General features: G+C 30.9%; 3 protein-coding genes and 1 non-coding gene across 4 annotated transcripts; 1 reads left to right on the top strand and 3 right to left on the bottom strand.

The window, feature by feature from the left end:
* Window positions 1-220: 220 nt before the first annotated feature.
* Window positions 221-294, top strand: TRNAT-AGU. The gene has a single exon. It is a non-coding gene; the product is annotated as a tRNA-Thr (tRNA).
* Window positions 295-1732: 1438 nt separating this feature from the next.
* Window positions 1733-5564, bottom strand: LOC106756836 (exonuclease DPD1, chloroplastic/mitochondrial). Its single transcript, XM_014639438.2, has 4 exons — window positions 5374-5564; window positions 3744-4388; window positions 2201-2406; window positions 1733-2094 (listed from the first exon to the last, which is right to left on the bottom strand). The coding sequence occupies exons 2-4, from the start codon at window positions 4313-4315 to the stop codon at window positions 1877-1879; spliced, it is 996 nt and encodes a 331-aa protein (XP_014494924.1). The 5' UTR covers window positions 4316-4388; window positions 5374-5564; the 3' UTR covers window positions 1733-1876.
* Window positions 5565-9766: 4202 nt separating this feature from the next.
* On the bottom strand, window positions 9767-10563 carry LOC106757446 (GATA transcription factor 16). The gene is made up of 3 exons (XM_014640120.2): window positions 10516-10563; window positions 10306-10426; window positions 9767-10210 (listed from the first exon to the last, which is right to left on the bottom strand). The coding sequence occupies exons 1-3, from the start codon at window positions 10539-10541 to the stop codon at window positions 9998-10000; spliced, it is 360 nt and encodes a 119-aa protein (XP_014495606.1). The 5' UTR covers window positions 10542-10563; the 3' UTR covers window positions 9767-9997.
* A 4223-nt stretch (window positions 10564-14786) lies between these two features.
* Window positions 14787-22719, bottom strand: LOC106757874 (importin subunit alpha). The gene is made up of 11 exons (XM_014640706.2): window positions 22301-22719; window positions 21004-21100; window positions 20835-20926; window positions 20624-20755; window positions 20152-20337; window positions 17983-18146; window positions 17810-17888; window positions 16047-16175; window positions 15817-15944; window positions 15352-15730; window positions 14787-15212 (listed from the first exon to the last, which is right to left on the bottom strand). The coding sequence occupies exons 1-10, from the start codon at window positions 22514-22516 to the stop codon at window positions 15355-15357; spliced, it is 1599 nt and encodes a 532-aa protein (XP_014496192.1). The 5' UTR covers window positions 22517-22719; the 3' UTR covers window positions 14787-15212; window positions 15352-15354.
* Between the last annotated feature and the right edge of the window lie 233 nt (window positions 22720-22952).

Raw genomic sequence — 22952 nt, 5'->3', positions numbered from 1 at the left:
ATGGTCTTTTATATATTAAACACGTTAAAATTTATATTAAAATTATTTATAACATAAACAAATAAATTCATATATTCTTTTTATAATGATTTCAGCTTTTGTTAAAAAAAATAAAATAAAATAAAATAAAAGAAAATAAAATAGGAGGATTCAAATTCTTGAAGCAAAGCACGTAATCTATAAATAGTTAAATATAATATTAATGACGATCATATTACCTGCTTTCGTAGCTCAGTTGGTTAGAGCACCCGTTTAGTAAGCGGGAGGTCTTGAGTTCGACTCTCAACGAAAGCAATTTTTGTATACGAAATTTCAAAAAATTATATATGACTTGGTCAATTCCTTAATAAACTTAATACTACAATTCATTTCTAATAAATTAGTACATAATGTTGTAAAAAAAATTGTACAAAAAATTATGACCTAATTGAGACAATACAAATATGAAAACAAGAACCATAACTTATTTCTTCACTTTTTACTAATTTAAATACTCTATTTTGTTAAAAATATCAATATGATAATTTTTTACTAATTTAAATACTCTTTTTGTTTTTATTTTGGTAATGTTAGTTTTATGTGATTTTTTTAACACATTCAATTAAGTTTTATTTTTTTATCAATTTGGAATTTTTTCTAATAATATTTAAATAATTAGCATATATGAGTTGATGTTAATGTATCAAGTTAATATTATGTGACGTGTGAATCTTAATATCATGAATCATTTTATAGTTGTGTCACTTTTTCTCAATTTAATATTTGTTTCATTCAATTCAATCTCAATTTTTATTAAAATGGAATAATTTTGTTATTTATTATACTGAAACCAAATTTCTTTTTTATATAAAAATTCTATTACTATTTTTATTAAAATTGACATTTTTATTAATTATTTATTAAATTCAATTATAAATTATTATATTTAATTATAAGTTGAATACTTGGATTCAATTATTAAATAGAATATAATTATTAAAAATATTATTAGAATATAATAATTAAATATTTTATACTAATAATTATATTCTAAATATACTAATATTTTAAAAATTGACATTTAAATCTAAAACATTTAAAAATATTATAAATACTAATATTAGAATTATTGAACATGTAGCATATTTTGTGTTTCTATAACTTGATATTTAACATTTTATAACATACAAACAACAAAATTCCCTAGTATCAAATATTATTTGTATCTTGAATAATTTATAATAATATAAACATTTATTATCATTAAAATGTAGTTTAATTGATTTAATTTTACTGAGTAAAATAATTGACAAAATGTAGTTCACCCTTAGAAAAAATAAATTTACAGATTTTTTTTTTTTTAAATACGTGAAATCCTTATTCAGAAATTTATTTACAAATTATAATTTCATAATTTTGTAAAATTCATTAAAATTTAAATTACGAAATCCTAATCATATTGTTTTTAAACAATCACATTCTTAGCCCCATATTTTAGAATTTAAACCTAATTTAATCATAAAATTAGTTTTTAGAATAAAATTTAGACTACTTATAGTGTAAATTGTTATATTATGTTTCATTCATGTTATCTCCTTTCCCTGCTACATTTATCAAATAATCAGGACTTCACCCAGTTTTTCTTCCTACAACCCTGTTCAATGTTATAAACATGCACTGCACTATCCTGTTTTTTTTACTGGCTTGCTTTCTATTAAAACCAAATCAATAATTCTTGCAGTGAAGTAAAAGCTTCAAAACTCGGTACCAATTGGTGAGATTCCATTGATAGTCAACAATTACAAATTTCCTTTTTCCTTTTAGTACAAATCTAGAGTCCAATTTTTTGTCATAAATAATTATTGTCACAACACCAATGCAAAATACAGACAGAAAACTAGTCTGATTTTTTCTTCTTCTTGGAGTTGATGATATCTGATTCTTTGAATGCTTCTTCGACAAGAGAAGATAGGGTCAATTTCAGATCACGGGTCAATTTGGAAAGAATCGAGCACAATGCGTTCACATCTTCCATAGCCCTGTGAGCTGGTCCATCCCCTTTAATTCCGTAGTAGTCACGAAGGGCAGGAAGGGAAGATGAAGAAAGTTTAGTTCCTGTTAACACATCAAACAGTTAAGGTTTTCACAGAGAAACAGCAAGTTTTATGCACACGCTGCATGTGTGCACGTGTATAGAGAAACAAATACAAGAGAAGGAGACCTTCAGATTTTATTAGTTCACGTCCTAAAGGCAGGGTGTCTGAGAACAACCAATTGCAAGGAATGTTTGCAGAACAACGTCGGAATTCGTTGATGATGAAAGGGACATCAAAACAACGAGCATTATGAGCAACAAATAACACATATCCCCCAGGTTTCTCACGACTTCGAACATATTTCAACAAGATAGGAATGAGCTCTTCCATCCTACAAAAAATTTGCAAGAGCGCAAAAATACTCGATAATTTCCTTCAAAAAATTAACTAATGGCGTAAATTTGTTATCCATCAACAATTAAAAATCATATTTCTACTTCAAGTTTATGGAAACATGAACTTCTCATAAAATCAAACAAAAAAATGTGAACTTTCCATGATAATTTCCAAAAGGAAAATCAACTCGCTCTATAGAACAAGTGATGGTAGCTGATTCCAACCAAGTAAATGGTTAGTAAGACCTTATTCAACAAATCCAGTAGTTATCTTGTCAGTTTAAACCATAGATTCTTCCCAGTCATGTGCTTTATCAACAAGGAAAAAGAAATGTAAAGTTGACAGTGACACTAACCCCCGATATATTGAACTGTTAAGTGGCCATAAATAACTTCAGGACAATTCTACATCTATGTCAGAGTGAAAGATGAATACCTTGGGAGGGAAGGCTTAAAAAATGCATAATGATCCAATAACCACCCTAGCATACTTCAAATGCCTTTCCGATTAAGATAAACGAGATGATTTAATATGCTGCTTTTCCAGTTTATAGCCTTAGTTTCTCAAGTTTCAACTGTTCTCTAACACTTAGTAGTAAACAGGAATCCAATTTACTGTTATGTGAAATTGCCATAGGCTTGAAATGAGACGGAATATATGATAACAAACGAAACTGAAGGGCTTAGTTTTTTTTTTTTTTTTTTTTTTTTTTTACTTCTCAAGTAAAATACAGAGAGTTAAACTTGGTCACAGAAGTTCATGGCTTCATGCTATGGCCGTAAGAAAGAGTAGGGGGTCAAAGCAACAAAAAGTGTATCTCTCAATTCGAGATGGGAACTTATAACTAAAATATAAAGTCATGAAAGTAACGAGGAAGAAACGAGAAGAGCAACACTAAAGCTCCAGAGATGGTATATCCCCTTGGCTACCAAAAGGCCAAAACTAACAATTATATACACATGACCCTTTAATCAACTGTCTCTACATGCATAAAACCTCCCCTTCAGTAGTAGACCTATAAGGATTTATCGGTTAAAGCCTGTTGTTGGTTCCCAGCATTTTTGTCTAAATTTACAAGTTTCTTTAGGGGTGGGGGTGTTATTCGCTTGAGGTATTGTTTCATCCTTCGGGTGTAGACTAATTCATTTGAGCTATTGAGACTTTCCCTCTGCTAATTTTAAAATTTTTCACCATTGCTGATTGTTCAATCAAATAAAATTTAACACATAATATGTGGCTGTGTTGTAAAGACAAGATGAAATACTTCATTTAGTAAACGCAAGTTTGATCTACTGACTCAAGATATAAAAGACTACTAGAGGTTTAGGTTACCTTGGAACTTCAGGTTTGTTGACCATATGAGTAGTAATGCCATGAATATGTGAATTAGGAACTTCGCGTTGAGGGTTGACTAGAGTCTGAAAAGTGCTGTTCTCACCACCCTGAAGATCTCGAAGTGCAATTTCAATAATCCTTTCATTCTCTCTGCTGAGCCCTGTGGTTTCGATATCAAAAACAATAACAGTAACTAAACTAGACAAGTCTTTATTCTGGGCAATCTCTTGTTTTATGTCACGGTACTGAATTTCCTGGAACTGATCAAGCTGTGTTTTATTTACATCTATTGTAGCACCTGCTATAGTGGTTTCACTCAAAATTTCATGCTTGATACTTTTTGATTTGGTGCTCCCCTTGCCTTCTGAATTTGTGGATATTGGTCTTGTCCACTTCTTTCTCTGACCTCCCTGAAGACCATGAATTCTATAAACAACCGGCCTGATGCTAGATTTGTTTCCACAAGTCGTACTGAAACTGTGGAAGGTTTCTCCCCAGTAATTAGCTAATCTTTGTAATCTACATCTAGGTAGATTTAATAATGAAAAAATCATGGAGCCCGTCTTCATTTGAATTCAACTATGACAACTAAAGCAGTTATTTGATCAAGAATTCTTCATTCGATGAGTCAAAAGCTACAACCTGAAAGAAAAAAAAAAACACCGACAAATGTAAAACACAAGCTAAATAAAACTCTTGAGGCATACATTATCATTAAGTCTGATCTTCTAATGCTAAATCCAACATGATAGCGTGTCATAAATATATAGTTGGTAGTCACATCTTGCAAAATTTTAAAGGATTAAGAACGATATCATTAAAAAGAAAAGATCAGGGATTGGACCAATGGATTTATCCCATATATAATTATATATCAAATCGCAGTTCCTTTTGAATAAAGAATTACATAGAAACCTTGGCAAAGCAACCACCACATACTAAATGGCATAGTTACAATAGCGCATGGATTTTTCCACCCAGGACCAGCAACATAATACCACTAAAAATACAAGATATCACTGCTTAAGAACAAAGTAAATGAACTTAAAAAATGAATTAAGGTGATTTGACAGGGAAAGCTCCCACAGAATTAAAATTGTATTAAAAAGGAAAGTTCTCCGGTGTCACTTCACAAAACGATAGGCACATTTGTTTGTAACCACAAGCGAACTGTGGTGAGGTAATAATGCATTTTATTATGCGAAATAAATTGGAATGACTGCAACAGTGTTTAATCCTCAAGCGAAAATAATGAACGATAAGCTTACATTATATCAATTAAACCTGTATTATTCGAACAGACACCAATCAATTTAACAAGGGTTTACGAGACAGAAATCATGATGGATGCATCAATTGCATCAACCAGCCCCGCACAATCTTCTTACAGATAATAGCATACATTACTTTTCTAACCAAATACAACAATATCTCGGGTAATCAGACAAAAGAACGATTAAGAAGGTACAAAATGGCACCTGTTTGAATAAAAGAACAACATTTTCTAGAAATCTCAAAAAAGATAAACATTTTCCGAAAGGTAGTCGCATAGTATTGAAAAAGATTTGAAGGTAAAAGAGGGAACGAAGAAGAAGGATTGAAAGAGTGGGCAGAGAATATGAATTACCTGAAAAAGGGTGTGACTTGAATTGAAGAAGAAAAGAATTTGGAGGACGTAGTTATGTTATAGTGTGAGAAAGAAAAAGATACAGAGAGAGAGAGAGAGAGAGAGAGGAGAGAGGGAACGTGCTCCCTTCAACAACAACGTAAGTTACGGATCGCCTATGGTTTTCCTGTAACTGCACTCAACTCCCCTCTTTTTATATTATCCTAAGTCTCATGTGTGCCGCTGGGAAAAATTTAACTCCAAATATTATACCATTATGCTAAGTTATATGTTTAAGCTAATAAATTAACACATAAACAATATTTTTTGATAAATGAAAGAAATTTATTAAAACTAAGTGTAGAATTATTGACTGCAACATAAATGAAAATACTTATTTTATTACTTTTAAATTCTTATTATAAATAAAATTCAAGAATGACTTTTAATTGGCCTACCCAAATAAGCAAATAGGGTTAGGAAGTAAAATGGAGGAAGGTAGTTCTCTTTCTTTTGGGTATTATAAGTAATGCATATTTTCTTCTTTTAGGATCCATTGCTAAGAAATGGTGTGCGTTTCTCATCTCCCTATCAAATAGAGGAAAAGAATCACGTGAGAATATGCGTTGCTTGACTTTAGATGCTTACCTACATTGCCGATACGTGTTGCTTCACAATTACAGCAAATCCGTTTGCATTTGTTTTACTTTTCTTCAATTTTTCATCCAAATTCTCCTAATTGTATATTTTTCAGCTCTTTTGTTCAGCATTGGGCTGTTTCTTCTTGCTCCTCTCTTTTTTCTTCCTGCACCCGTATAAACTTAACGAAATTATAATTATGCCCTCTTCTTCATTCCCTGCATCTTTTCCAGCAGCGGCACATTTCTTCTAGCGAAGACACATTTTCTATTGATAATCAACGAACATTTACGAACATATAAATGACATAAGAAAAATAATTGATTCTTAGAGCTTGGATATAGGTGAATTCCTTTGTCTTGATTTTTATAATTATTGTTCTTCTTATACCGTGATGGGTAACCATGTTTAGAATGACACTCATTTATAGTATGGTTCATTTTGTGACAATAGGAATATTGTTTTCCATAATTGCTCTTCATAGACCACGCGAGCCAACACTACACCCTTGACACCTTCAACTTTGTTCTTGCTTTCAACGGTTTTGTTTATTAGCAGTGTTGGTCAAGATTTTTGTTTTTATACTTTGATCGATGATGTCAATAACTTTCCCTTCTTACTACATGGTAAGGGAGAAGACTCTATTAATCTTTGGAAGAGGTCTCGTTAAAAGAATTTGTCTTCTCACGATATTATAAGAGTTACTAAAGTCTTTTAGAAAAGATACATGTTTTATTTCTCTATAATTAACAGGAATCTTAGACAGATCACAACTACAAGAAATATCATAAGTATAATATAGCATAGGACTAAGAAACTCTAGTTCTTCTCAAAGAATTTTCAAATCAAGTAAAAAATTGAGCCATATTTATGTCACCTTGTTTAATTGAGTGAATGTTTTGAAACAAATATGAAATTTTGAAGAAATCTTCTTTGGATAACCTTTCCTTTAACTCATCCCATAAATCTTTGACATTTTCTACATGACACTGTCTACAATTTATGAAGAAAGAATTTTGATAATCCAATAAAGAACCATTATGTTGCATAGTTTCTTTGAGGCTTCTTGATACCTCCATTATGAACTTGAGCTTATTCTGAGAGAGAGTCTTTTTCATGTTTTACTCCAAGGAGAATAGTTATTTTCATTTAAAGTACAAGAAATAAGAGTAGGACTTGGATTTTTCCAAAGATGTAGGTAGAAGGGGCTAGAGGGGTTTAGAGATTGATCCATCATAAGAAGAACTAAGAAAGACTACTACCATTGTACAACCAATATTATCAGAGATAGATATAACACAGACAAAAACAAAATAGGTACTGAACTTGACTTTGATACCATATTACACCTAGCATGACAATGTTATAAGACATTATCACTACCACATCACACTGTTACTACCATGTAACATGAAATAAATTTTTATTTTTAAAAAATGAAAAATAAAAAAATAAACTAACATGTAACACTTATTTAATGTTGTTAGTATAATACTACCAAAAATGACCTAATTATATCAAAATTTTTAAAATAAAACTAAACTGAGACTCATCACAAAAATGACTAGGTTGAGATCTTCTTACAAAAATATAAATGAATGAGCTAATTTAACCAGAAAATAACTATTAATCATATTTACAAATAAATTGTTTATTGAAATCAATACGGTTAAACGTTACTCCTGTACCAATGAAAAAGAGGATTTATTTTGTCTGCAAACACTTTATTGTATATTTTAATCTAATCGTAGTTGAAACTTAACCTTAGAAATTTTGACTTTTATTACACAACTTAAAACAGATATAATTTTAACAAAATAATAAATAAAATTTATTTCAATTTTAGTAAATTATAACACACTTTCAAAGTCAATTGCACCACTTGGTACCATTCATGTTGAAATTAAAAAAAGAATCCGAATTTGTTGGACTTTAGTGAATAAATTTTTTTAAGAACAAACACACTTTGATTTTATGTACATTTATCACATATTTGTTTTTTTCTTTTGCCTTTTCTTTTTCTTATGAAATCATATATCTTATAAACGTATAACTTTTATTTTCTCTTTAGGTATATATATTCAACCTTGATCAACCATTTTTACATTAATGAATCATTTTTTATTAATATATATATATATATATATATATATATATATATATATATATATATATATATAAAGTATTCTAATATATATAAAGTATTCTAATATATAAAAATCGTTTTCTTAGTTTATCATTAATAATACTGTATTTCTTTTTATAATACGTAAAATAAAACTAACCTTTATACCCTCATTAACACAAAACTCACAATATAAAAACTTAAATAAACCAGTAAGAAAAAGAAGAAAAATATATTAAATGCATTTAATAATAACAACGTGAATTTTGAAAAATAATGTTGATGAGAACTTTTATCATTTTTAAGAATTTCTTTACAAATATCATACATATATCTTTCAATTCCATTGTATATATATGAGGTGATAAAATTACACATTATTCTCCTGTGACATTAAATATCTTTCAATTCCATTGTACATTATTTTGATTAAATCAAAATCACATTTTTGCAAAAAATACTATAACATAAATTATCTTATACCTTTATTGTTGTTAGTAATTTTAACAAAATTAAACATAAATTACCATCGTTATGCGATTACGATTTGATGATTGAATTGGAATTTTTTTAAATAATATCATAAATAATATAATATTAGATAAAATTCATATATATATATATATATAATATAATTAAAATATTTATTCGAAAAAGGAGGAGACAATTGTTTTTTTAATACAAGTACAAAACATGTTATTTTATTTCAATAGGCAGATTATATTACATACTTAAAATGTTTTAATTATAAATAATTAAAGTATTCGTTTATAAATTTTAAACATTTTCATTTCTTCTAAAAAAAATTCTTCAGCAAGAATAATTATTTTTTATATTTTTAAATTACATTTAAAATCGATTCTAACAAGAATTCTTGCATAATTATTGTTGTTTAAATAGTAGTTCTACTTTTTTTTTTCATGTTCTAGTAAATTTAGGATTTCCAACTGCACAGTAGGTTTGTCTTAATTCCGTCTTATTATTTTATACTTTTGCTTCTTTTCTAAAAGCAAAATTTGTAATTCCCCTGTTTCAATACAAAATAAACAAGCCGTTGATCCATTTAAGAGAAAAAAAAAAAGTTCAATTACTCGTCGCACTAATTTACAGCTATCTTTAAGGGTATTTATTTACTAGCTCCTAACCTATTTTATAAGATAAACGATTAAATTAATCATTCATAATTTTCATTTTATTTTAATAAACTCTATAAGTTAAGATAAAACATTAAAAAATGATAAACTATATAATTAACCCAAACAATAAATAAAAAATATATCATCCTTTGGTTAAGAAATTAGTAGATGAACACAGTTTTTAAAACAAAGGATTCCACCATACAACTTCAGCCCTTATTTTCCGGACTCTACGCAATAAAGTAACAAAAATCATTAAATAACTTCAACTCATTTTTTTTATTCAAAAGACGAAATTAACTAATCTAATCCAGAATAAATATCCTTGCATCAATAAATATATGTAATATCTTATAATATTTAGTGTTGTATAAAGAAAGTAAGAAGATACGGTACAGGAATTTAGAAATTAGAAGTATCAATCCAGACTAGCATAGTTTATATAGAAAATAACAAAAAAAAAAGAAAAAGAAACTGTATGAACAGAGAATTGAGAGAATGGAAGAACAGAAAGGAACAGAGAAGAAAAAGAAAAGTGCAGCCATTGATCATGGAATACTTACATCACTAACTAACTCAACCTATCTATAAACAGCGTAAAAGAAACAGGGGAAACCATTCCCTCTAGGCCCTAACATCATCAACAATACATAAGACCTTTACAAAGCTCAAAGACAAACAGAGATACGAGGTTAGGTATAATACGACATGAAAAAAGGATTGTCGGATTGTGGATTACTGGCAATTAGGTTACCTGGAATGCGGTAAGTGAAGGAATGGTAAAAAAACCACAGGACAGGGCCATCAAACACACAGCCGCCTGTTCCTCTTCTCCCAACATCTTCCACCTCTGTTTCTTCACAACAGAGGATGTCCGGTGCAACACCACCACCTCCTCTCTCTTCCTGGAACAACTCCCTCTCTTCCTGTACCTAATTCCGCAGGCGTTGCACAGAGTCTGCATGAGCAAAATAAAAAAGAAAGCAATGAATAATTGAGGCCATAACAAAGAGAAGGATGAAAAACATGAAATAGGAATGAGTGTTGTTGGGCCTTAGGTCCAGCCGGTCCTCCTCTCCACAGAGGAGTCTTGGTGGTTTTGCAATCGGCGCAGCATTTCTTGCTCTCGTTGAGCTCTGGAGAAGACCATTCCTTCAGATCCATCATTACCAATCTGCAATGCAACACTCAATTTATGAATGAATAAAAAAAAAAAAAAGAGCAATAACCGAATGGATGAGCCAGAGAGTATGAGTGAGGCACCGTACTAATACCGAAACGAATCGCATGCAGCAAAAAGGAAAATGGCCACACAACACAACAACCGACTATGTGAATGTACCTGAAAAACCCTAGTAGTACCCTTGAATGACCGAAATGCCCTTATCTCTTTACCCTGGCACGTGTCCGTGTGACGTGTCTGGTTCCCCTACCACACTGACACAGTGGGTGAATGGAAATTTCAGGAGGGTTGTATGATTGTATTATGAATCTTAGGAATACATAATGAGAATGAAGGATTATGATTGGTTGGGGAGATTGCATTAAAGCACATAACCATCTCTTAGAGATGAGGTTTGGGTTCTCATGGGATGGGACCCAAAAATATTTGTAATCAGTTCCAACTTTATTATTTATTTTCTCTGCTACCATGTTTATCAACTAGGGCATCAAAACTCACTGTATTCTTTTCAAATTTTACAATATAATTTATGTTCTTTATGTACAAATATTTATTAGATGGATCAGTTATTCATTTAGTAAAAGACTTTTAATTTTACACATACAACAACCTGATAAGCAACATTACAAAGGAACATTACAACCTGATATCTATGCTCTTTCCGATCTCTCACATCATATTAAACATTATGTTTTAGTGCAACCTAAACTTTCAAATATAAAACTTTAATTAAACAGAATTGAAGGAACACATCTACTAAAGCAGGTTTTGGATAATGTTCTGGAAATAAAATATAAATACCTTTACATAGAGTGTTCGGTATTATTTTTGTTTTTTAGTTCTAAAGGTTTTTTATACTATATGCATTTTTTTCTTTCGAAATAAATTTACTTTTTGTTAAATTTATTTTCATTTCATTATAGAATTAGGATCATATTTCAATTTTACTCAAATCTTATATTTTCTTAAAGATTATGGTGGGAAGTCAACTACCTTTATTACACTAATTTTTATTTATTTTCATCAGTTACTTAATTTTATATAATGTCTATCATCGATATACATTTTTTAAATTTGAATGATAAGACTATTTATAACTATTAAAACCTATCAGAAGACAATTCTTAAATCTTAAGCTATAAAATTATTTAAAGATACTGAAAGAACTTGTCAATGTTGAAATTTGATACTTCTATCATGGTTTGGTGACATTTAATTATGTCGATCATATTGCAACAATATTAATATGTTTTATGATGAATTACATGCCAATCCAACATCGATTAATATTGTAGGTTGGATGCTTAGTCTAAGGTTGATAGTCTTTGTGTGCGTGATAACTTGTTTTATTAGTCATTATTTTTTTAATGTTTTCAATTTAAGGAGTGATGTTCAAATTAAGGTGTTAAGGTCAAAATGTAAGGTGTTATAACCAATGTAAGACCATATGACCATAGTAAAGAATTAAAACACTAAGAATTATGTAGGTCATAATAGGATGTTAAGATCATAAAAAAAAATATTATGGTTGAAGTAAGTAATGGTAACCAATACCTATTAGTAAAATGAACATTATTTATTTGGTTGTCACATTGTGTTGTGACACAAACTTATTGGAAAATTTTTATTAAGAGTTAAAAATCATTTATTTCATGCACTTCGTACCTTTAACTGGTCACCTAAGTTCTAAGAGATTATTAAAAGTCATCATTCTTTTTGCAGATCAATTTATATCTTCTATGTGTCTTCCACCAATCGAAAAAACTTTTAACCCTTCTTACATAACTCTTCCTATATTATCCATGTTTTAGTGCCTAGCATCTTATTCCTTCGTTTTTTATGTAGTTCTTTCATCTTCATTATGACGAGGTTTTGCAAGGTGAGGAGACACGTGTCCCATCTACCCTATTTCTTTGTTAAAAAGAGAATTTTAAGCTTAATTCAATCTTACAAAATTAACTTGTAAAGTGAGATTTTCATCCATTTATACACTTTAAATTGATCTTATCTCTAGTTGATGTGAGATTTTCAATGTTAATGAAGACATATTTATGTTCTCATTTATCTAGCCTTTAATTTTAGATCCTTAATTGGTTTTTCTGCTTTAAAAAATGTTTTAATTAAGATTTGTTATAACTAAGTTTATTTAGCATGAGATTCAAAAACATGTTAAAAAAAGTTTTTTATTTACATAAACGTTCTTTGGATATTTTGAAGTGATAGAACAACTGCACCTAAGTTTAGTTCATAAAGTTGTGAAAAAATTGATTAAAGTTTCATGATAAACCCAAGAACAATAAATAATTAAAACCACAAGAAGTCAATCAAGAATTCCATGAAGAAGATAAGAAAAAAGTGAAATTTGGTTAAGTCAAGAAGAGGGATCAAGCAAAAAAAGTTGGACCTTGTAGTTTTCTCTGATTTTTTTCTACAAAAAGATTTTGATAATTAATAAATGTTTATGATAAACAATAATTTGGGAAAAATATATTTTTAGATATTTTATTTGATATTTTTAAATAATTACATTATTGAACTATATTAGTAAATATAAAAAAAAAATATTTGTCAAATCTTTTTGAATATCGAAAGATCTTCTGAAATCTGTTTGGATCTTCACAACAATCAAATATATCTTGAAGATATTTGATTGTATAGAAGATGATGAGAAGAGATTACGTTATTGGAAAGAATATTAAAAAAGGATCAAAACAAAGTGCAATCTAATTTCTATATAAAAAGATTTAGAAAAACACCTTAGGAACCTTCTGGGAGCCTAATTTCTATTCTTATTTTATTTCTACATTCAATAGAGTGTTAAACCTCTGGATAATTTCTTAATTGATTTTAATGTTAGAATGCAATAATTGGTTTATTTTTTTTCATTGTTGTTGTGATTTACTTTTATCTATATTTTTTCTTCTTATAATAATTTTTGCTTTGTAGCAAAGTTAACATGGTGTAAATTTAAATTAAATTTAAAGAATTTCATGTCATTGAATGAATTTGTACATAATTAATAATATACTTTAATTAAAGGTGAAATCTTTTATAAAAATTATTGATTAGTTAGCTTTTTATTTTATATAAAAGATAAATATATATATATATATATGATTAGACATATTTAATTGAGAATTTATTATTAATTGAACAAGAATATTGTGTAACTAATGAGTATTTGTGTCTTAAGTACTATGAAATTAAAAGGTAATGATTATAAAAATTACTCTTTGTACAAATTTATATGAATACTTTATTCAGTTTAAGTGAAAAGCTATTGTTAGATTTTTTTTTTCTTCTTTTTTGAATTGGCAACGATAATGGTTAGTATTTATTAATGGGAGGAATTGAATCTATGATCTCTCTCATTCTTTCCTCCAAATTCATTAAATCAATATTATATTTTTCAAGTATTACTAAAAAAATTGAACTCAACTTTTTTCACTTTTCTTTCTAATTTTATGATTAAGTCAACCTTATATTTTCGTACTATCAGCACATTATTTGAAGTGGTACGACATATACTCGAGAATAAGAAAGTAGGGCGTTTTTAAAATAAACGAATGTTTATTTGTTTTACTCTGATGTAGATAAATATCAATTTTTTTTTTCATTTATTTGAATTTATTGTCTAGCTAAAGGTGACATAATTTACGTGTACATTGCGGGAAGTCTTCTCAATTCAAATGGAAAGTTATGCAGATAATTTATTATTCTCTTTTCTACAAATATTGTTAGACAAATCCCACTTCATCCTGGCTCAAATATTTAAAAAATTGTTTTATAAAGTAGTCGCAACGCAATTTTTCCTTTGCTTATGCTTCGTTTTAAATTTGTAACTACTTTTTTTCTCCAAAGCCAGGTTAAAAATACAACCAACAAACTTGTTATGCTCCATGAAACCGACTTGAACCTTCATTCTTCAAATAACATGGATGATTTATGAATTATGTTTAATTTCCTAATTTGCATTATGTTAGTTATGTTTAATTTATGGATTTAAAATAATGAATTCTAATATATTTAATCATAACTTTCAACTACCAGTATGGCCGTTATTTCTTTTCATATCATTCTTAATATTGATGCTTACATTGATGTCTTTTATCTATACTCAAACCTATTTAACAGTTTCTATACTATATATTTGCAACATGCGGGCATGGGTGTACACATATGACAGAATGCATGAATGAAAAAACAATGTGAGAAAATCTCAACAAGCAACAAAATATGATTTCTGAAAAACAGACATTGTTGCAAAGAATTTTCTGTTTAAGACTTTTTTTCTAACCCTGACGAACCTCAACAGGACCACAGAACATAATGAATAAAACTTCACGGTAAATTTCAAAAGAAATTAACACGGTAAAACAAAAAGTCCATCATAAAATGAAGGAAAGATAGTGGCATTTTTGTGATGGTATCGGGCCAAAAGATCCAGAGTCACAAATGGTGCTTACTGACTCCAATCTATGACAGAAAATATCACGACTGAACATTAATTCTCTAGAAACCAAATCAGTCGCGGAATGATCAGTTGATCATTTGGCAGAAAGCAAACTCTAGTATCTATAAATCTGAAGTGGCTAAGAAAATCAAGCCACAACTCATCTGTCTCATAATGTATGTAAACCCAGCCATAACCCAAGCGGGTCCAGCAACCCTCTATTTACCAAGGCTGAACCTTGAAGGATCCAAGGACAATGAAAAGGCATTCACTTCACCCCAACTGTTGGGCTGTCAGACTTTACTGATAGACCAACTAAAACGCCTGCAGTTAACAAAATTCAAAATAATGCCCATGCGTTAAAGAACAGCACACAAAAGCAAACGTTCCAAACATTACTAGTTCAAATAAAAAATTTGCAGACAAAACAAAACATAATGTTGTTATAGTAAAGCAAGAATACCTTCTAAATAAAGTTGAATCCACCAGAAGGCACAGAAGGAAATTCGTGGCCACCAAAGTTGAAGCCTGACTGAGAAGCATCCCCTGGAGGCACAGTTTCATCATCTTCCTCCGTCCAGTATGTCTCAAGAATCTTTACTGCCTTTTCATAAATCTCAGTGTTATCGTGACTCTGGAGGTTCTCAATTTTCTCTAACCCCTCAGCATCATCAATCATATGGCCATATAGATTCACACCATCAGGATTACTCACGTTTTTCTCAGCTTCTCCTACCTTCAAGATGTTTTCAAGACCTTCCAAACAAACTGTCACAATCCTAGGATCAGGACATATGAGAAGATCACACAAGGGCTTAATACATCCTTGACTTACAAGGAACCTGCCAGGGAAAAAGATTCATAACCTTGTTACACCAATAAATCTCAAGGGAACATTCTAAAACCTAAACAAAAGAATCTCCCATACTTGATTTGTTCATGAGATCCACCTGATGTAGCATTTGAGATAGCCCAAGCAGCCTCTTTCTTGATATCAAACTCAGCATTTTGAAGTAAATGGACCAGAGGAGCAATTAGACCAGCCTCAATTACATCCTGCAGATATCCAGAAATTAGAGATAAAAAGAAGACCCCTAAAATTTAACTAACATAAATGCACAATTACAGCACAATGAAGACCCCCAAAATAGTCTATACCTGAATCTGTTGTTTGTTCCCAGCTGTGATGTTTGATATAGTCCAGCAAGCTTCCTTCTTTATGCTTTTTTTATAATTATTGGTCAAGAGATTCAAGAGACGAGGAAGAGCTTGATGGTTGATGATGACCTAAGCAAGAAAGTAAAAAATCAGTACAAACAAAAATTGCATATTACTGTACTGTGCTTGTGTGTCTAAGCAGAGTTAGCTATTCAAAGAATAAACATACAGCGATTACACACAATCCAACAATAAAGTCTCTACAGAAAAATGAAGAGAATTCACTATATTGTACTCTAACAAAAATCCCTTTTGCATATCCTGAACAAGTCAATCCAGTCTGAAAAAAGGTTTAAGCCTGATCTTAGTAATAACACCTCTCCTTGGCACTTAACATATTAAAAGGATTTAAAGAAAACTCAAGAAGTCTAACAAGAACCTAGGACTTGTTAACAAGTGATAATTTCAAAAAGCACTAAAGCAACCATGACTGACCAAAAAGTTAGCTATGTCATTTAGTAACAAGTAGTGCTGCATAAAAGTTTAGATGATGGGAAATTGTGTGTCTTTTAGGACAAGGTGGGATAGGAAACAGTAATCGGAGTGGGAGAGTTTAACAGAATGTTCATATGCAAGTAAGGTATTGGAGACGATGATGGTGTAATGACTGGGGGGTGAAAGAAAACATGAGTGAGGATCGGATGGAAATTAGTAAATTGGGGGCTGAATCTAGGGACTGGCGTACCTAGCATTTATTCCATTATGGTGTCTATATTTCTTTTTGCAGTATTTTTCTTTTTTAAAGGTGTGTTCACTTTGAGGAATAGATTTGAAGGAGAGTGAGTGGATGAATTTGAGATGATTTAGAAGTAAATTGAGTGTTGTTTTTTTGAAGGGATTTGGAGATAAATGAGAGTAGATTTAGAAGTAAAGTTTATGAAAATTAGTGTAAGATTGGACAGATATGACAAATTAAAATAATGTTTTAATTGATAGAAAATAAAAAATACCAAAATATACTTAGTAGTAAAAGTAATATAAAATAATATTTATTAATGAAAATTATAAGGAGAAAAAAAAATCAAAAAATATTTTTTAAAATAAAATAAATTTGTATTTAAGTTAAGTCAAATATGTTTAAAATTTAATTTTATTGTGATTAGTAAATTCATTCCAACTGTACATAACCTAAAGGAGATTTCCTCCTTGAGTACAGTTTGGGTTCAGCATGGTACCAGTTTGTCAGGAGTTTGGTAGAAAACTGTATGTTAATAATTCAAATAACTAAACAAGACTAGAAAAATACATTATTTTACCATTTTATGATAGTAGTGTCTAAGAAGTGTTTAGTCAAGAATAGGTGTTGGCTCACTTTCTTTACTTGTGTATGTGCTCGAAAGGATATTTTTTAATTGTGACACTGTTGAGAAATTTCAGATACGTGTTGAAGGAAGGTGCATCCAACAAGTGTTGAACACAACAACATACTATGTGCTTGTGTTGTGAGGCAAATAAATAGGAGGACGATGCATAGAACAAGGCATTCGTCTTATATGATTTGAGGGTCGAGTTTGGTCTTTCTTAAAGGACTGATTTTCTGTGATATTTTCTGTAATATCCATTTAATTCAATTAAAATATTTCTCTTCTTGTTTATCAGTTTGCTTCCTGCTACTACTAGGATTAACACAAAAAGAGCCAGTGACATTGTAATCTGTATATGATATAGCCAAACACAGTCATGATAAACTAATGAATTAATACCTGGGTCTGCAAATCATCTCCAGTGACAATATTTCCAACAGTACGAAGGGCAGGAATAAGCACTGAGGGGGAAATGTGCCTGAATAAGAGAAATAATATTTAGAATTTGACAGCAGAACAACACTGAAACGCATATACTTTTCCGTATAGATAATTGAGTTCACAATACTCACGTTAGAAGCTCCACAAGCCGACTACAAACACCAGTTTCAATTACACCCTGAATTTTGTCGTTTGTACCGTCAGAAAGATAAGAAAGTGCCCAACAGGCATCAGTCAACACTTCTTCGTCATTTGAATGGATAAGATTGGCAAGAGCTGGAAGAGCAGGTTTAACCTGAATTAATCAATCCTCAATCAAAACTGGGAAAAAAATGTATTTTGCTTCACATATTGGTAAAATATATGTGCCAAATAATGATATTCACGGATACTTTACGAATACATATCTATTAAGTATTCAAGATTTAGAAGACAGATACGAAATTTAAGATGGCTAAAGATGAAGCATGCATAAGACAGAAGCATTGGCTTTAGAAAAACCACACATGGAAATTATCCATATGATGTTCACGGGAAGATTAGTACCATTCATGTTTGTAAAAGACTAAGTGTTAATTATGATGACAATTATTTATAATTTCTATTTTGTTAAGAATGTACAAGAAGTATGCTTCTAGTTTCAACATTAAAAGCAATTATATATTTACTACATTGGCTAAATAACCCGTTAACAGTATTCATTTTAATTCTCTTAGAAAACATATTTGCATCCCTGTTAATTATTTCAGAAAATTAAATTGACACTTCAAGGGTTTCATGTCACTAAACAAACTACCCAAGAGGTTGTGCAATCTCACAAAAAAACCAATCGGTGAAGGTTATAATTTACTCAACCATTTTTAGTCCATGACGTTAGGAGTTTACCAATGAGTGATTTCACGGCTAAGTGAAATTGGATAACAGGTCTGATGTTTCTAAAATAACAAAGACCGCAATAAAACTTCACAGGGATGGAAACCACAAGATGATGGAGTAAAATGACTAAAAGAAACAGGGGCACAAACACGTTATGAATTTTATGTGTATATAATATCCTAGAAATAGCACATCCCGTGTACTTTAACAATAACCAAATCACCATATCGGACAAATATATATATATATATATATATATATATATAGCCAATACACCTACAACATATCTGAATCATAGAAAACCAGCAACAAACTGAACCAACAATTAGATCTACAAGTTTTCTATTCAGTATGAATCATGCCCATACTTTTTCAACAATACGGCCATTATTAGCAAATGATAAAATTTAATCAGCTATAGCTGTCTCAGAGAAAATAAAATGTCACAGTACAATTTCCTAATATTACAATGTTATCACAAAAAAATTATGAGTATTTGCATCTTAATTTTGTTTAGTTCTTTATTAAAAGTTACCCAAACCAAACATAAAATCAAATATAGTTTGGTTTGGTTAAGTTTCAATTTGATATAAAATTCAAACCAAACCATTCTTTTACAGTTTGGTTACAATGAGTTCTTTGCCGTTTTGGTTATAACAAAATTGTTATACATTTAACAAGTAAAATTAGTCAAACAAAGTAACTTGTCAAATTTGTTTGCATGAGTGTCACGATATTCATATCTTCAACCGTTCTTTTACAGTTTGGTTACAATGAGCTCTTAGCAGTTTTGGTTACAACAAAATTGTTAAATATTTAACAAGTTTGTCAAATTTGATATTCATATCTTTAACTTGCTCTCGTTAGTAAATAAGTTACATAATCTATTAGTTAAAAACTGCAATACAAACGAGTTGCCATGTTTTGATAAATATAAATCTATGTACTCCAATCACAATACAATCAAACTATACAACAATCCCTAAAAAGAATCACACTTAAGTACTTACTAATTAGTTTGAAATGTATCACACAACATTTCAATTCAATATGCAGTTTGATTTGGTTGAGAAAAAATTAGATCCAGAAAAATATTGGTTTTGTTTGGTTTTCGATTTTTTGTCTTTACTGATTTTGTTCTTAACACCCCTAAATTAAAAGTTTCAATTTATAGGAACATGAAGAATAAAAAGATAAAGGAAGCAGTCCATCAGATTGAAGTAACAACTCTAAAGTAACTCAATATAGTGGAGAGCAAGCATTTTTCCCTGGTATTAATACATGCATATGGTATTCAACAAGAAAATTAAAAATGAACAGAACAATTGTGTCAGATCGTTTCACAATGGTAGAGAATTTTAACAACAAATAGGAAGGTGCCAAAATTTAATTTTTTTCTGGCTATGGAAAACATAACTTAATACCTGATCAAAAGGAGGCTGCGGTTTTCCCCTGCAGAAATTTGAGAGTGTCCAAGTAGCATTTCTTAGCATAGAAAGTTTTGCATGCTCATTTAATTGTGCCAATAGAGGAAGCAAAGCTCCATGACTGAGAACAAGATCTCGACATCTAGGAGAATCTCCAGCAACATTTCCCAGTGCCCAAACAGCCTGATTATCCCCAAAACACACAAAAATGTTAAACCATAAAAACTGCCAGCTACTGCTATCTTTTTATGCAAATCATAGCTAAAAGTAACCAAGTAACAACTCTAGGACAAATATGATACCCTTATACCAGCATATAGCACATCATCCAAAACCAAAATCAACTAATACATTTTCTGGTTGAACAACAAAAAAGTTATTTAATCTCATTTTAAGAATACATATAATTTATATATCATTAATCATTAATTAGTGATAAAAAAGAAATTAAAAGGTACATGAAATATACCTGTTCACGGACATCATCACTGGGAGAACCAAGAAGCTTTACAAAAGTAGGGACAGCACCATGATCAATTACCACTTTAGTATTTTCAGATGTTCCAGAAGCTATATTTGTCAAAGCCCAAGCTGCCTCAAACTACAGCATTAAATAGAGTCAAGGGAACATATAAGCAGAGACGAATGTTGACCACACAAAGTAAAACATAATAACAAACCTGCAGCATTGGAAAATCTTCCCTCATTAAAAACTCAACAAACCGTGGAACTACACCAGCTTGAATAACCTCCTCAATGGGTGGGCTACGTTCTGACCAAACAAAAGCAGAATTTGTCAAAAACCATTCACATTCGGAACCAAAAGCAAATATCAGACCAATATCTAACCAATTGAAAGCATCTTCCGAAACTGAGTTGTGGCCTCAAACTGCATGTTATTGTCATCAGTCCAAACACCTGCAACCATGGCTGGTAGCTGTTCCAACTGCAGCAAGATAGAAAATAAACATCTCAGAGGCTATCCTGTTTCTGGTTCATGCCAATCCAACATATGCACTACTAATACAGTTATGGTTGGTCCCTATTTAAAGCTTCTTTAAAGATTTTTGTTACAAGTCAGTTTTTGCTTATCCTCCTGTATGTAAAGTATAAGCATGTTATTCCAATCAAAGATCATTTCCCCAAATTCATGCATCTTACGTCATAGTATCAGAGCATGTTGCTCTGCTTCAGCAATGCAATCTTTGACTTCTTTCTTAACTTACATTTCAGTTATTTGTGCTCATCCTTTCAACTATGGCAGATCTAAATCACTATAGTCTAGTAAGTATCCTGGATAAAACCCACGGATGATCCTCTTCCCTCCACCGATGAATATTAGTAACTATCATTCATGAGACGGACAGTGCAATGAAAAGAGGTTTGTAATCAAAGAACAAGCTGCAGTTTGTGACTGGAGCCATCACAATGACAAATGAAGACACTGCCTTGTGGGATATCTCCAAGTTAATCATCCAAGTTAAATGTACTTGTGACTTGATCAAGATTGTGAAGAAGCAACGCATGTCAGACCATAATAGATTATGTGTTTTTCTGAAGGCCTTGAAAATACATATTCCACTGCGAAAACACCAAACTTGCAGACGGAGGACTAGCGTTCATCAAACAAGGCATTTTAAAAATCAAGTAAATAGTGGCAAAATCAATGATTCGAAAGTGTTGATGAATTCATCAAACACAAATTGGAAGCACAACAGCTTGTAACTGAAATCTTAACAGAAGCTTTAAATAATGACCAACTTTAACTTCCCTAACAAGTACAGTCAACTGTATCGCTCTGTATGGATACATGCACACCACAAAAGAACCAGCGAAAGAGGGGATAGACTATCCCCCATTTCGTAATCAACGAATACCATGAATTGCTTTACATCATAGTATTTCCCTTACAACAGACAAACAAATAAATGTCCATCGAAACACGTCAAATGAAACATAAAATATAAACTCAAAAACCAGAATTCTACCAGCACAATGGAATTCCTACCCTAATCACTTGTCGAACTTGGAGGAGTCAGATGAGTATTTTTATAATCATTTGAATTTGCAAAAGTGTTTCAAAAAGTAAAGAAATAACGAAACAAAACAGCAGGTGAACTTTATTCTAAAGATGATCAAGATAGACCTTCTTTTCTATTGCAGTGGAGTGAGCTGAAGCAGGAATCTGCTGAGATTGGAGACCCTCACGTCTCTTCTTCTGCAAGCTCTCCTCCCTACGGTTCTTTCGAATCTCCACCATGGTATCCTCTCGCCGCCGCCGACCTTCATCAGCGTCCACGGCGACTTTGTAACGGTTCCGACGAAGCTCAGTCCTGGAGTTTGCTATCGGCCGATACGACATCGTGTTGAAATGGAAGGATTCGGATTTGGAATTGGATTGATTGGGTAATCGAACCGTAGGGTTGGAGACTGCAGAGTGAGAGAATAGAGGAAGAAAAAACGATGAAGTGGGTTTGGGGTTTTATGGTTTAGGAGTTTGAAAAGAGAAGCGAAAGGAGAGGGTTTATTGAGCGTGACGGAATAGGACTTGGATCGGCGTGCATTTACGGAAATGCCACTTCGTTTTTGAATTAAAAGATGAGGGAAAAAGCTACTTTAATTTTGGAGGAAAGGTTTGTTTCGTACGGCTACCAACACGTTGTTCGCATTCCAACAAAATTCCTCCTCTGTCATTAGTCCGCGTTGGGCCTCAAATACTTGGACTATCCAATTCAAAGGTTGGCCCAAAAAGCAAGCAATGTTATTGGTGCATTGAACTTTTTCCAGTTACTCAACCA

This window comes from Vigna radiata, chromosome 3, assembly GCF_000741045.1.
Source record: "Vigna radiata var. radiata cultivar VC1973A chromosome 3, Vradiata_ver6, whole genome shotgun sequence".
In the NCBI taxonomy this organism is placed as follows: Eukaryota; Viridiplantae; Streptophyta; class Magnoliopsida; order Fabales; family Fabaceae; genus Vigna; species Vigna radiata.
This window is presented reverse-complemented; position numbering and strand designations above follow the sequence as displayed.

Coding starts and splice junctions, on each gene's coding strand:
- LOC106756836 (XM_014639438.2), bottom strand. CDS start 4,315: ATGAAGACGGGCTCCATGATTTTTTCATTATTAAATCTACCTAGATGT. Junction 2,407..3,743: donor AACAAACCTGAAGTTCCAAG/GTAACCTAAACC, acceptor AATTTTTTGTAG/GATGGAAGAGCTCATTCCTA. Junction 2,095..2,200: donor TGAACTAATAAAATCTGAAG/GTCTCCTTCTCT, acceptor ATGTGTTAACAG/GAACTAAACTTTCTTCATCT.
- LOC106757446 (XM_014640120.2), bottom strand. CDS start 10,541: ATGCGATTCGTTTCGGTATTAGTACG. Junction 10,427..10,515: donor TTCGTTTCGGTATTAGTACG/GTGCCTCACTCA, acceptor GTTGCATTGCAG/ATTGGTAATGATGGATCTGA. Junction 10,211..10,305: donor GAGGACCGGCTGGACCTAAG/GCCCAACAACAC, acceptor TTGCTCATGCAG/ACTCTGTGCAACGCCTGCGG.
- LOC106757874 (XM_014640706.2), bottom strand. CDS start 22,516: ATGTCGTATCGGCCGATAGCAAACTCCAGGACTGAGCTTCGTCGGAAC. Junction 20,927..21,003: donor TCGGAAGATGCTTTCAATTG/GTTAGATATTGG, acceptor TTGTTTGGTCAG/AACGTAGCCCACCCATTGAG. Junction 15,945..16,046: donor GGAACAAACAACAGATTCAG/GTATAGACTATT, acceptor GGATATCTGCAG/GATGTAATTGAGGCTGGTCT.